The sequence below is a fragment of the Mustela nigripes genome, chromosome 12 (assembly GCF_022355385.1).
Source record: "Mustela nigripes isolate SB6536 chromosome 12, MUSNIG.SB6536, whole genome shotgun sequence".
NCBI classification, from domain to species: Eukaryota; Metazoa; Chordata; class Mammalia; order Carnivora; family Mustelidae; genus Mustela; species Mustela nigripes.
The window spans coordinates 77,794,094-77,808,939 of record NC_081568.1 but is presented as its reverse complement, the minus strand read 5'-3'; the positions used below and the strand labels follow the sequence as shown (position 1 = coordinate 77,808,939).

At 42.8% G+C, this 14,846-nt stretch overlaps 1 protein-coding gene across 3 annotated transcripts in view; it reads right to left on the bottom strand.

Moving 5' to 3' along the window:
• Positions 1 to 2,846: 2,846 nt before the first annotated feature.
• The window catches only part of LOC132028601 (protocadherin alpha-C2), a 106,435-nt gene continuing 94,435 nt past the window's right edge, over positions 2,847 to 14,846 (bottom strand). For 2 of the 3 annotated variants that reach the window (XM_059417768.1, XM_059417766.1), the window contains exon 4: positions 4,270 to 4,804. In XM_059417768.1, coding sequence (XP_059273751.1) covers positions 4,494 to 4,804 — 311 coding nt within the window. In that variant the 3' untranslated portion in view covers positions 4,270 to 4,493. The other variant, XM_059417767.1, reaches the window with a different exon arrangement.

The window sequence follows — 14,846 nt, the reverse complement described above, 5'->3', positions numbered from 1 at the left end:
TGTAAGACCCACATTAAGCAGCTGGGTGCTTACAGGAGATAAACTTAGTTTGCTCCTGATTAGCTGTAAGACACTAGGCAAGTTTGTGGATCTTTGGCGTTTTGACCATCTGCCAAAAGAAGGTGTTGGAGGTGACTCCTCTTTCTCTGTCAAGCTGTTGCACTTAGGCTCACGTGGAATTTATTCACTGGAACTCGAAAAGTGACTTCTAAGCCCTTTGGTCTGGCTTTCAGATCCCTGATCATTAATGTGGAAGAGCTGTAAACAAACTGGTCTGTTGACCACTTAAAGACCTGATTATTGTTCATGATAGAGGTAGGTAAAGTGTTATGAAACTGACTTGACTGCTTTTTCTTTGGGGGTGAGCAAAATGTAAAGGAGTAAAACTCTTTTTATTGCAGTTTAAGTTGACTTGTAATCCATCACTCACATTTTAATCAGTAGGAAAAGTGTCCTGAATGTAACAGCTACATTTCTGAAAAAGGGTGAGTGGATGGGGCACCAGGGTGGCTCAGTCGGTTGAGCGTGTGACTCTTGATTTGGGCTCAGGTCATGATCTCAGGATCGTGAGATCAAATCTCTCATTTGGCTAGCTCTGGGTGTGATGCATGCTGTCTCACTCTTTCTGGCCCTTCCCCCACCCCCCTTCATCCCACTGCCCACCTTTCATGTGCATATGTGCTCTCTAAAATAAATAATCTTTTTAAAAAAGGGGGGGTGAAGAGATGGAAGAAAAGGATTATTAAGAATAACAACTCTTTATTGAGCACTGTGGTGTGCCAGACATTGTGCTAAAACCTTTGTGAGATTGTCTTGCTATGTCTGCCCCACGAATCTGTAAGGTCTGTATCATGATTATTCCTATCTGATAGATGATGATACTGAGGCTGAACTACTGAGAGACACAATGGTTTGCCCAAGGGTCCCCAGTTAGTGAGTGACAGAGCGATACTGGTTTGTTTCTTTCTTTTCCAGGTTTTTTTTTTTTTCAAGTTATTATTTAAATTCCAGTTAGTTAAGACACCTGCGTGACTCAGCGGGTTAAGCCTCTGCCTTCAGCTCAGGTCATGATCTCAGGGTCCTGGGATGGAGCCCCACATCAGGGTCTCTGCTCAGCAGGGAGCCTGCTTCCCCCCTCTCTCTCTGCCTGCCTCTCTGCCTACTTATCATCTCTGTCAAATAAATAAATAAAATCTTTAAATAAAGAAATAAAGAAACTCCAGTTAGTAACATATGGTGTAACATTAGTGTCTCTTTCTTTAAGCAGAGTCACCATACATCTCTGTTTTCCCAGGATAGTCCCAGCTTATATCTTGTGTCCTGATTATTATTTCCATCTCAAAAATGGATTCAACAACAAAATATATGGTCACTCTATCTCTAGGTTTTTCCCCCTTGGTACTATTGACCTTTGGGATTAGAAAATTCTTTGTGGTGGGGTCTGTCTTGTGTATTACAGGGTGTTTAACATCATCCTTGGCCTCTACCCATTAGATGCCAGTAGCATTCCATCCAAGTAAAAAAACCCAAAAAATATCCCCAGGTGTTGCCAAAAGTCCCCTGAGGAGCAGAACTGCGCCCATTTGAGAACAACTGCTCATAAAATTTAACTACAGAAGGAAAATATAATCTATTTGTTATGGAACGTAGGCTGTGAACTGAACCTACCTTGTACTGTGACTAGCATGTGTCCTGTACTCAATAAAGGTTTATTTCCTGGGGGCATTATCTGACTGCCCAATTGTGGAGGGGAGCAAAGGCTAAGCAAGTAATGAATAAAGATGCCCGGAGGGCTCTAGAGATAAAAATCAGTTTGGTGCGATTTTTCCTAGAGAACACCGAAACTGTGTACTGGGAAGTGACCCAGAAGCCTCCTGGCTTCCCATTCTGATCAGATTGTGGGGTGTGAGTCTTGATTCCCCTGAGTGTTTGGCCTTAGTGCTGAACACAAAAGCCCAGGAGGTAGCCAGAGAGTGATACCGTGTAAGTTTCATACTGCAAACCTCTTCAAAGACAACAGCTAATGATAATCAGTGTTCTGTTTTTCTCCTACTCTTATACTTAGAAATGACCACCATTTCTTTCATACCACCATTTTCATTTATTAGCAATAACAGAATAAATACCAATAGCACCAATTAAAAATGAATCCACATGACGTGTTTTATCCTTACAGCTGTAATAACTAGTAACTAACATGGACTGGAAAGCACTTTGCAAATGTAAAAAGTGCTGTACAGATACATTATAATTATCATCATTAATAAATTAGCCCGATTCTCCTAGTATTCAAAAGGCACGTAAGGTCAGATACATGGGTTCGATGGGGCAAAATGATCACAACCTACAATGTAGCAATGGTTCACATGTGTTGGCAACAAGTTTTACCCCATGCAATCCTGCAGAGCTGAAGTTACACACCCTTCAAAATATGGGAGAATGAAGCTAAAGTAGACAAAACAGGCTTTTTTTTTTGAGATTTAATGTTTTTGTTTTAATAACAGACTCCTACCTCTTTTATGATAACTTTGAAAAGATAATATAATTAAACTTCTAAATTGTACATTTTAACAAAATTAAAATTTCTTATCTAAGGTGACAGTAAATTTTATTCTTCTCTATGAGCTGATATTCCAGATGTCATTAGAATTTCAAAGCATTCTGCGACTTCAGCGAGGTCAGATTGGTAAATTTTGTGCTTGCATACCTTCAGGGAATAACTGTGGTATTCATTCCAGAATTGTTACTAGAAAAAAACAGCTTTATCCATTCTCTTGCCAGCAGGAGTCTCGGCAAGAGACAGCTCTTGGCTGACCATAAATAAAATTCCTTGAATCACCAGTGTCTTGATTTAAGAAAGAAATTTTACTGTGTCTTTAATACACAAAAGCTGATTAAACAATGGTTTAAAAAAACACTACTCCACTTTTTCACAGGTGTACAAAAGGAAATAGGATGGAATTACATTCAACAATAAAGCTTAAAGTTCACTCTAGGTAATAGTTGCATTAACATTCACATACACAAGCACAGAGTAAGTATATTTCAGGAGTCTTATAATAGCATACAGCATACATATGGGAGATTGATTTCAGGTAACATCATAGGTGTTAGCAAGATTAGCAATTCAGAATGTTCTAAAAAAGGCAAACTAAACCAAAGAGGAGGTGTGGGCTAGCACACCAAGACAAAGCACAGAATTCGAGGATTGAAAAGTCGGCTCACTGTGTGTTTGAGAAAACAATGATTTTTCTTCAATTTCAGGGTCTTGATATAGTTGGCTAGAGAAGGTTGTGTATTCAAAGTGCACAGAATTGTTTCTTAGAAAAGAGAGAGAAAGATCTTTTTATTCAGGAATTAATACATGCAAGAGGCAGCCCCAGAGTGACCTGAAAGAGTAAAGCTGTGATTGGCAGGTGGCCAGTATAATACAGATGTTCCAGGCAATTCTCTTAAAGCACTTCTGTAGCAGCAATGGTCATTTAAATGGCTGTAGATTGGATTCTCTTTTGAGGAGAGTTGAGGGGAACTGTAGTCATCATATTTCTCTTTAGAGATTTATAGCTATAGATTTTTCTCTTTTTTAAATAAATCTATCAAACAACAAACAGCATAAAGTGAGGTGTTGGGGTTTTCTTTTGTCTTTGCTTTTGCATATGTGTTGGAAAAGGACCAGGCCTTTTCATAAACATTGTGTGCAAAAGAATGGGTAAGAAAGTGAGCACAAGGATATCCGAAAACACATCAGATCTGCCCTGGTTGGCCCCGTGCAACACTGAGCTGTTGGTTTGTCGGTGTGATGTGAGTTGTAGGGATCACGACACCACAGCAACAAACTTAAGGCCTCCTAGGGCCTGGTCAGTGGGGGGCAGTTTTGTCTGCGGGAGGGTGGCCACCGCCTCTTGAGTCACAAGGTTTAGAAAGTCTGGTCCCTTTTCATTTCGTGCTTCCTCCCTGGATTGGCAACTCCTGCCATTCTTTTGCCTTTCTTCCCACCAGCCCTCCTCATGCGGGCTAGTCTCACCTGGCCCCGCCCAGCCGAGGTCTGGCGCCCCCTCCCGCACCGCCGGCGATCACACCAACCCAGTGGCCCCCCGAACCCCAGCTGCTCAATCTCAAAACCTTTGTGCCTGCCCTGCAAGTGTCATCAAGACAGCATCCCCGGAGCACAGGGCAGAGAGTTTCCAACCTCTCACTGGCGGGACTGGGAAGCCTCTCCTTTGCGGCGGAGGAGAAAGGAAACTTGGGTCTGCTTTTTAGGTTCTGAAAACAAGCCAGAGTGGAGAGAAAGAGTTAACACCAGACTTAGTAAAGCTTTCAAGACAAAACCTGTTCAATGGGATCTACATAGACACAGGGAACTTTCTGCAGATTTCTGAGGTCTATAGGAGAGGGCTCATGGAGACAGGAGAAAGGAGTGGGGAGTTGCTACATGGGAGAGATTTGCCATTATTACAAAAACTGGCTAAGTGGCTTGTTTCCATGAGGTGACCTCACTGGTCACTGTTGTCAGTCGTGCTGTTCCCTTTCTCTTTTTTTTCCTGGGTCTTGTTACCCTTCTTCTTTTTCTTCTTTTTCTTGGTCTCCTCCTTTTTGCCGAAGGTTATGAAGTCACTTTTGTCAATTTGGCTGTTAGTAGGCTCCTGCCGGATGGAGATGATTGCAGGAGATCCTGGGATAATGAATTTGTCTGGCAACTCACCGGGACCAGATTGTTTGGGGTTGCCTGGTCCGTATTTAAAGGTCCAGCTGTTGCTGTTGACACCAGCCCCAACTGGAGGGGACACCTCTCCTGCCTCTGGTTCTGAAAAACAGAAGGTCACAAGTCAGTAGGAGTCAACACACACCCTCCAGGCCACACGAGTCTGGGGGAGACAGGGGAGGCTGCACAGATGAGCCTGACCCCCACCCTGAGAAATTAAGAGTTCTTTCTTCAAGCCTGAGGGAAAGGTCAGTATTTGGAAACAATCAGGAAGGCAGATTTTCTCACCAGAAGGTCTGAAAATCTAATTTTCTAGTGACATACTTTTGGTTCCTTGTGAAGAATTTCCTAAAGAATACGGTTGTGATTCTTTTGCCTGAGAATAAGATGGGAAATGTACTGGGTTAAAGCAGACTAGGCAATAAAAGGAGTGGGAATCCATTTCACCAAGGAGGTGAAAGACCTGTTCTATAAACTCAAGATGTTTATGAAAGAAATTGAAGAAATGACCCAAATAAATGAGAAGATATTCTGTGCTCATGGACTGGAAGAATTAATATTATTACAGAGTCAATGCAATCCTTATCAAAATTCCAATGGCATTTTTCACAGAAATAGGACAAACATCTTAAAATTTGTATAGAACCACAAAGGACCCTATAGAGCCAAAGCAATCATGAGAAAAAAAGAATAAGGCTGGAGGCATCATGCTTCCTGATTTTAAGCTATATCACAAAGCTATAATTATCGAACAGTATAGTGTTGGCATAAAACCAGACACTTAGGTCAATGAAACAGAATAGAGAACGCAGAGGTAAACCAACACAAAGATGGTCAATTAGTTTACAACAAAGGAGGCAAGGATATACAGTGGGGAGAGGAGAGTTTCTTTAGTAAGTGGCGGGAAAACCAGACAGCTACATGCAAAAGAATGAAACTGGACCCCCATTTTACACCACACACACAAATAAATTCAAAACCGATTAAAGCCTTGAACGTGAGACCTGAAAGCATGAAATTCTTAAAAGAAAATATGGGCAATAAGCTCAATCACATTAGTCTTTTTTTTTTTTTTAAGGTTTTATTTATTTATTTGACAGACAGAGATCACAAGTAGGCAGAGAGGCAGGCAGAGAGAGAAGGGGAAGCAGGTTCCCTGATGCAGGGCTCGATACCAGGACTCTGAGGTCATGACCTGAGCCAAAGGCAGACGCTTAACCCACAGCGCCACCCAGGTGTCTTTTGGAATCTGACACTAAAAGTCAAAGAGAAAAAAGCAAAAAGAAGCTATACTACATCTAAAAAGCTGCTGCCCTTGGGTGCCTGGGTGCCTTATAGTGGGTTAAGCTGCTGCCTTTGGCTCAGGTCATGATTTCCGGGTTCTGGGATTGAGTCCTGCATTGGGCTCTCTGCTCGGCAGGGCGCCTGCTTCCCTCTCTCTCTCTCTGCCTGCCTCTCTGCCTACTTGTGATCTCTCTCTGTCAAATAAATAAATAAAATCTTTTAATAAATAAATAAAATCTTTTAATAAATAAATAAATAAAAAGCTGCTACCCAACAAACTAAACCATCAAAAAAATGAAAAGGGAAGCTACTGGATGGGAGAAAATATTTGTAAATCGTATATCTTATAAGGGGTTAATATCCAAAATATATGAAGAATTCATACAACTCAACAGCAAAAATGCATACAATCCGATGGAAAAATAGGCAGAATATTTGAATAGACTTTTTTTCCAAAGAAGACAGACACATGGCCAACAGGTACATGGAAAGGTACCCGACATCCCTAACCATCAGGGAAATGCAAATCAAAACCACAGTGAGATATCGGTTCCCACTTGTCGGTACGGAGATCATCGAAAAGACAAGAAATGACAAGTGTTGGTGAGGACATGTAGAAAGGGAACCCTTGTACATTGTCAGTGGGAATCAAACTGGTACAGCCACTCTGGAAAACAGTATGGAGGTCCCCCCCCAATTAAAAATAGAAATACTGGGGCACCTGGGTGGCTCAGTGGATTAAACCTCGGCCTTCGACTGAGGTCATGGTCTCAGGGTACTGGGATTGAGTCCCACATCGGGCTCTCTGCTCAGCAGGGAGCCTGCTTCCCTCTCTCTCTTTGCCTGCTGTTCTACTTACTTGTGATCTCTCTCTCTCTCTCTTTGTCAAATAAATAAATAAAAATATTTAAAAATAAATAAATAAATAAATAAGGAAATACCATCAATCCAGTGACTGTATTTCTGGGTATTGATCCAAAGGAAATGCTAGCTTGGGAGGTCTGAGTGTTTACAGCCGGCTGAGCCTCTGACTCTTGGTTTCAGTTTAGGTCATGATCTCAGGTGGTTGAGACTGAGCTCCATGTTGGGCTCTGCAATCAGCACGGATTCTGCTTAAGAGTCTCTCTCCCAGGATGCCTGGGTGGCTCAGTACCTTGAGCTGCTGCCTTTGGCTCAGGTCATGATCCCACGGTCCTGGGGTCGAGTCCTGCATCGGGCTCCTTGTTTGGCAGGGAGCCTGCTTCTCTCTCTGCCTCTGCCTGCCTCTCTGCCTGCTTGTGTGCACACACACTCTCTCTCTCTCTCTCTTTTTCTCTGACAAATAAATAAATAAATAAAATCTTAAAAAAAAAAAAAAAAGACTCTCTCTCCCTCTCCCCCTGCGCCCCCCCCAGCGCTCTCTCTCTCTCTCTCTCTCTCTCTCTCTCTAATACATAAATCATAAAAAAGTAAAAGAAAATGGTGGGGCGCCTGGATGGCTCAGTCGTTAAGCATCTGCCTTCAGCTCAGGTCGTGATCCCCGGGTCCTGGAATCGAGCCCCACATCGGGCTCACTGCATGGCAGGAGGCCTGCTTTCCCTCTCCCACTCCCCCTGCTTATGTTCCTGCTCTCACTGTCTCTCTCTCTGTCAAATAATTTAAAATAATAATAATAATTAAAGAAAATGAAAACACTAGCTTGAAATTAAAGGTGCATTCCTATGTTCACCGCAGTGTTATTTTACATAGCCAAAATATGCAAACAACCAGAGTGTCCATATATAGATGAATGGATAAAGAAAATGTGGTGTATATTGTAAAAATGAGTAAAGAAAATCTCATTTAAAATGGGGTCAATAAAAATAAAATAAATTAAAAAATAAAAATAAAATAAAATGGGGTCAGGAGGGGAGCCTGGCTCGCTCAGTCCCTGGAGCATGAGACTCTCCATCTCCTGGTTGCAGACATCTCTATCTCCAGGTTGCAGATGGAGCTTACTTTAAAAAATAAATAAATAAATAAAAATAAAAAATGGGAGTCAGGAAGCCCTAAGAGGAGAGATATCTCACACCTACCACTCCTAGCAGCCTGCATTACCAGAAGAATGAAGAAAGGTGATTCTTACCTTGACAAAAAGAGATACTTTTCACATAGGAATTTTATCTCCTGCTTTTAAGGGGAAAAAAAAAAAAAAGACAACCTCTTCCTGTCCCAGCAACAACACCCTAACCACCACCTGAAATCAAAGTGAAACCACCACAATCTCAGACTCTTGTTCTTTTCCAAAGAACTTTTTTTAGGGGCAAAGGAAAAGGGAGTGAGAGAATCTCAAGCAGACTCCCCATAGAGCATGGAACTGGCTGCTGAGCTTAATCCCACAACCTTGAGATCATGACCTGAGCGGAAATCAAGAGTCAGACACTTAACTGACTGAATGACCCAGGCACCCCCCCACCCCCACACCCCCATATCCCCACACCCCGACAAAGAACTTTTGTTTGAAACAACCCTCCCCAATTTCCTCCTGAAACCTGTTAAGAGGTTATGTTTCCTTTGTCTCTTTGGACTTGCCTGTGGTCTGCCATAACTTTCTTGTCCCATTTGCAATTCCTCTGCTATTCCCTAATAAACTCATTTTACTGGTAAAATAACTGGCTATTTTATTTTTAGGTTTGACAATTTATATAATGGGATATCATTCGGCCATAAAAAGTACTGAAATCTTGCTATTTGCAACAACATGGATGAACTCTCAGGGCATTATTCTAAGCAAAGTAAGTCAGAAAGAAAAAGACAAACACTATATGATCTCACTTACATGTGATATCTGAAAAAACAAGCACGGTAACAAAACCAAAACCAAAAAGCCAAGCTCACAGATATAAAGGACAGACTGATGGAGGCCAGAGGCAGGAGGGCGACAGGTGTGGATGACATGGATAAAGGAGGTAAAAGGTATAGACTTGAAGTTATAAATAAAGCAGTCATGAGGATGTAACATATAGCATGGTGATGACAGTTAATAATACTGTATTGTATTTTTGAAAACTGCTAAAAGAGTAAATCTTCAAGTTCTCATCACACACACAAAAATTCTTTTGTAACTATATAGTGACAGACATCTACTTCACTTAATGTGATGATCATTTTACAATGTGTACAAATATCAAATCATTATTCTATACACCTGAAACTAATATAATTTTGTATTTCTATATCTCAGTAAAAAGAAAAGCAATATTATTAAAGAGAATCTCTTTCAGAAAAAGAAACAAAAAAACCCAAAAGCTCGGAAGTTCTAAGAGCTGTTGTAAACAGTGCATTCCCTGGAGCAATTAGTGCTGTTAACTTTTTTTTAGCCTTTTCTACAATGAAAGATGCCCTGTGCATTTGTTCTTATAATCATCACTGAAATACCTGAATCTCATTTGGTGTCACCAACTACAACTAAGGCTACTGTTTCTCAAGCCACTTCTAACAGTCTCTGGGGTCTCGAGTTTGCGGTCATAATTTTTAAAATGGAGGTTTCAATAGAGCTGGTAACAGAAGAGGCACCTAACAAAGTAGATTCTGTACTACCAAACGACGTCACCAAACTAAGAACTGCCAAGGAATTGCAGAACACTTGTCTACAATTATACTCCAAATGCTTTAATGGTCTTCAGGTAATGGGGGAAAAAACCTAGATTAGAGGTACCTGATGCAGTTTCAGATGGGAAAAGAAGGAAAAGAAGAATATGCTAAAATCTTGGCATGTGAATTTTGGCTACACATGTATTTTGACACCTACTCTGTCCAGAACAAAAGATAAATTAGTTGAATCAATGATTTGATCCCTATTCTTTCACCGTGTCCTTGATGGGTGGTTGGATGAAGCAGAGAAGCAATGGAAAGATGTGTGGGTGTAGGGGGATACTGACCAGCACAGGAGGAGAGCATCCTGTTGTAAACATGGGTCTACTAGGGTAAAGCACTGGGAGCCAACTGGCTTTCCAAACCCAGTCTCCTACCTCAGTGTGCTCAGAGTCTAGCTGGGACAGACACTCCAGCAATCATAAGGCAATTGGGTAAATGCAATGACCAAGGGACATGTGAAACATCTGAGAAAGTCAAAGGAGATTCCAGAGGAGAGATGAAATTTGGAATAATGAGACTGGGGGAAATTATTATGCATCCACAGGGGTTTTTGATGTAAGACTTTCCCAAGAGCCCAGCTGGAAGACACAATGACTTCTAGAAGAGTAGGGGTCAGAGCTAGAGAGAAAGAATAATGATCTGTCTGGGCAAAGTAATCCCAGAGGCCATGACATTGAAATGCTTTGACATCCCAGTAGTGTTCTTGTATCTGACACTGCTCCTTTGGTGGAATCGTGAAAAGTTCTGCCAAGAAAGCATTTGTGTTTGATTGCAGTTTGGGATTCTCTACATCTGCTCTCTCCATCTCCTGACCTATCACTTCCCTGTCTCTTCTCATCTGGCATCCGTAGCACTACTTTTGTAACAGTGCCCATATCAAGCCCACTAATCACATTATTGCTAAAGCCAGTAGTCACAATTTAGTCTGCACTGTCGTGAACCCCTCAGTGGCATTTGTCAGTCCCTTCTGGAGACACTGGTTTTTATGAGTTCCCTGTCCTGACCTTTCTCTTTTGGCCCTAGACCTTCATCTCTTCACTCCTGTTGGGATCTCAGCCAAGTCCATGGGTATCCACAGTGTCCAAAGATGCTGATGAGACACAGATTTCCATGTAGAGCTCTTAGCCCTCTGTGTTTCAGTCTCATGTCTCCAAAAGCCTATCCCATATCTCCTCTGAAAGCCTCACTGAGCATCTCAAGCTGAAAGAACTCCTGAGTCCTCCCATCTAGTCCTTTCTGCATCTCTCCGCTCACCTTAGTGCTCAAGCCAGAAACTTCAGAGCCATTCTGCATTCATCATCCATCAATATCTGTCGTTCCTGCCTCCTCAGTGTACCTTGACTTTGTCCTCTTCTCCGCATCTGAGCTGTCACTACCCTTTTTTTTTTTCAGCGCACCATTATCCTGAATGTGAATTACAGCAATAGCCTCTTCCCCTTCAGCCTTCTCTCCAGCCCTCCCCCCAGGAGCCAGAATTCTCTTCATTCCTTAAGTCTGTCCCCTTTTTAAAAAAAAAAAAGGGGGTGCCTAGGTGGCTCATTTGGTTAAGCATCTGTCTTTAGCTCAGGCCATGATCCCGTGGTCCCAGGATTGAGTCCTGCATCGGGCTCGCTGCTCAGTGGGAAGCCTGCTTCTCTCTCTCCCACTCCCCCTGCTTGTGTTCCCTCTCTCACTGTGTCTCTCTCTGCCAAATAAATTAAAAAAAAAAAAAAAAAAACTGACATATAGGGTACATACAGTAAGATCCTTCAAAATAGAAACCAGATTACATCACTTCCCTGCCTAAAATTATTCAGAAGCCTTCTATTGCCTTAACAACAACAAAAAAGGCAAACGCCTTAACATAGTATATAAAGTATATCAAAAATCTATTATTTTTTTATTCTCCAATTCATCTACAAGTCTCCCTCTTATCACACAGGCCTTCTTTCAGTTCATCAAACACCCTTTGGGACTGTTTTTGCTTCACAGCCACACACAGTTTGTACACACACAGTACAACTGTATACACACAGTTTCCTTTTGTCTAGAATGATCTACCCTCCATTCTTAGCGTGACTTCTCATTCTTCAAGTCTGTGCTTAAATGTAACCCCATGGCCGAGGCGTTTTATGACCCTCCTAGCCAAGCAGCCCCTTCACCTCCATCTGTCACTGCGGCAGAAAACATAGTTGTTTTATTCACCACTACACAGCCAACATCTAGCACAGTTCCTGGCCTCAAATAGGTGTTTAATAAATACTTGCGAAGTAGGTGAATGAAAAGACTGTATGAGAAGCGGCAGCCACTCCAGCAGCTCTCAGCTCACTGCACTTCTCCTGTCCCTAAAGACAGTGAAGTTACATGTGGAAAGCGCTAAGCCTGATCACCAGCTTGATGTGAGAGCCCAGTAAACCTAATCACATATGGCAACTATATATGGCACAGCTCTCGGGGCGAGGAACGTAGGTTAAAAATATTGCAAATTTAGTCCAAGTACCAGCAAGCAGTAGGGAAATGAAGCAAGAACCTTTCTTCTCTCCCCCAAACCTCCTTCCCCTGGTGGAGCTTCCTTGCTAGCTCTCTGGACATAGGGCCATGGATGCCTTTTCTCCAAGACTGAGATTAATTTCTTTGACCCAGCTGAGATAAATCTGCATTTGAGCTCAGCCAGAACCTACCTGCTTACCTTCCAAATGCAGGCCTTGTCCCTGAGAGATGGAAACAAAAGCAAGACTGGGATTTGGGGCACCTGGGTGGCTCAGTGGGTTAAGCCTTTGCCTTCAGATCAGATCATGATCTCAGGGTCCTGGGATGGAGCCCCACATTGAGCCCCCCATCGGGCTCTCTGCTCAGCGGGGAGCCTGCTTCCCCCTCTCCCTCTGCCCACCTCTCTGCCTACTTGTGATCTCTCTCTCTCTTTCTCTGTCAAAAAAAAAAAAATAAATAAAATCTTAAAAACAAACAAACAAACAAAAAAAAAACCTGGGATTTGATAGCAGGAAAACTGGGTTTCCTACCACTCCATAGTCCTGGACTTGACCTAAACCAGGATAGAAACTCTCTTCAACCACAGCCAGAACCCCGCAGGAGACCTCAGGAATGTCATCTGGAGATGCAGAGCTCAGAGATAACTTTATCTTGCAGAATTAAAGGACGTGAATGGCTCTGCGGGTTGGCCAAGCAAGCCCCTCACAGCAGGACTGCTAAGAGTTAATGAGAAGCTTTTACATGTCAGTGAGCTTCTGGGCGTTTGCTAGGAGCCTTGGTTGGTCTGACTCAGCCTTAAACTCCAAGAAGCAATCAGAGAGATCCATTCCCGTGCATCCCCTTCAGATCCAGATTCTGCGGAGCAGAGCGAAATCTGGTTTCTCAAGTCTCTCACAGACCATTGTGACTGACCTGTTCTAGTTAAAGTGTAAGCAAACATCTCCAGGGTCTCATTCAGGCAAAATAATAGCTTCAGGATCTGACAGACAACATTTACTGACCTCCTAATCTTGGACTAGAGACCATTGGCGGGCTTTGCCCGTAAAATGCTGGGACTTTCCTGGCCAAATCAAGGAGAGACTCCTCTTTCAAGAAGATGAGAGAGGAAGAGAGACCAAGGCCAGCACCAGCAAATAGTCAATTAAGGGAATGTTTCCTCATTTGGTGCTGCTTCCCTTCCCCCTCCCGTGACTTCCCACAAGTCCCTGTTCTCTGGTCCCAGGGGATCTAGCTCACCGGTAAGGACAAGACTAACAGGCAGTTAAGACTGTTAGAGCCCAGAAGAGAACTTCAGATACACACCAAGCCGGCAGGGGTCTGAATTCTTAGACAGAGCCCTTCCCTGACATTTCAGATTACAACCCAATGGGATTTAAAAAGGCTTTAATAGCATATAAGCATAATTACAGTAAATGGCTTTGCCCCCCCACCCAGTATTGGCTGATTTCTCCACCATAGGAAGGAATACATTTAAAAATCAGAACAACATACATGTTTTTAAAAATGTGTATAGATCTGTTATTTTAAAAACTGCCTTCTGGAGGTAACTGCCCACAACATTTAACCCTATAAGCCACTTTAGACACCTCCTCCCTTAGGCACTGCCCCGCTTCTTTTTGGCAACATCCCTCCACTCCTTTTTTCTGCTAAAGGAACTCTGGCAGGAATTTGGCCTCAGGGAATGGGAATGAGAGGGCTGGAGGCTTGGCCAATGCAGATACTGGGGAAGGTCCTGAAAACTGTGAAGCAAATGTCAGACTTGTAAACTCACCCCCAACCCCTATTCTGAATGGCTCCAGACTAGCACAGCGGTTTTTCTGATTGACCTTGATTCTCCCCAAAAGAACAAAACCAAGTCATTCTGACCAACGATAGGGTTTTCAGGAAAGATCTTGGAGGGGCATAGGCTAGAGAATGCGGGAGGGTGGCTGAATTCTTTTCTCTTCCATTCATCTTGCTTCTGAACTTGAAAGCTTGCCCTGACTCTCTCATCTAATAGCACGCAGTCCTGGGCAACTTACATAAATATTTCTGAACTACAGTTTCTTCATCCATAAAATGGAGATGATCACCTTCCTGTCTACACCACAGGATTATAGTTGTATTTTATGTTTACTGGGATCTTCCTATGTGTGTGGCACTGGGCTACGCAGATCTACACGCAATATAATTTTTGCTCCTTACAAGAACCATATGAAGTAAATATTGTCAATGTCCATGTCTGTTTTATAGATATGTCTGTTTTACAGATGAAGAGACTAAGGACCAACAGTCTTGCAGTTAGGAACAGGTAGAGCCTAGGGCTGGATGGACTCTAGGTGGTCTCACTGCACCACATTCTAAGCTGTCTATGAAGACCCTTGCAATTATTTTGATCCTATTTGTTTTGCCACCATCTGGGAGACAGAGATGCAGGCAGAAACCTAAAAGCTAGAATCAGCAGAAAGGGGTGGAGGCTGGGGGAGGGGCACGAATGCAGGAGTGACAAGCTCAGGAAAATCCCAGCCCATTCTGCAGGTTTCAGCCCTCCCATCTCCTCCCCATTCATCCCTTTGTTGCCATCCTTGGGATTTTGGTCCTAAGGTTAATAAAGAGCTTCCAGAAAACCCATCATTTTGATTAAAGCCGGGGCAATCTTGCCAGACAGCACTCTGGAGCCTGCCTCCCGCCTACTCTACTACGTCCATGCAGCCAGCAAAGGCTATTAAATGATTACAGCCATTTCCGGCCCAGCCAGACAGCTCCCCTGGATTGCTCGCTTGTTATCTGCCTGGGG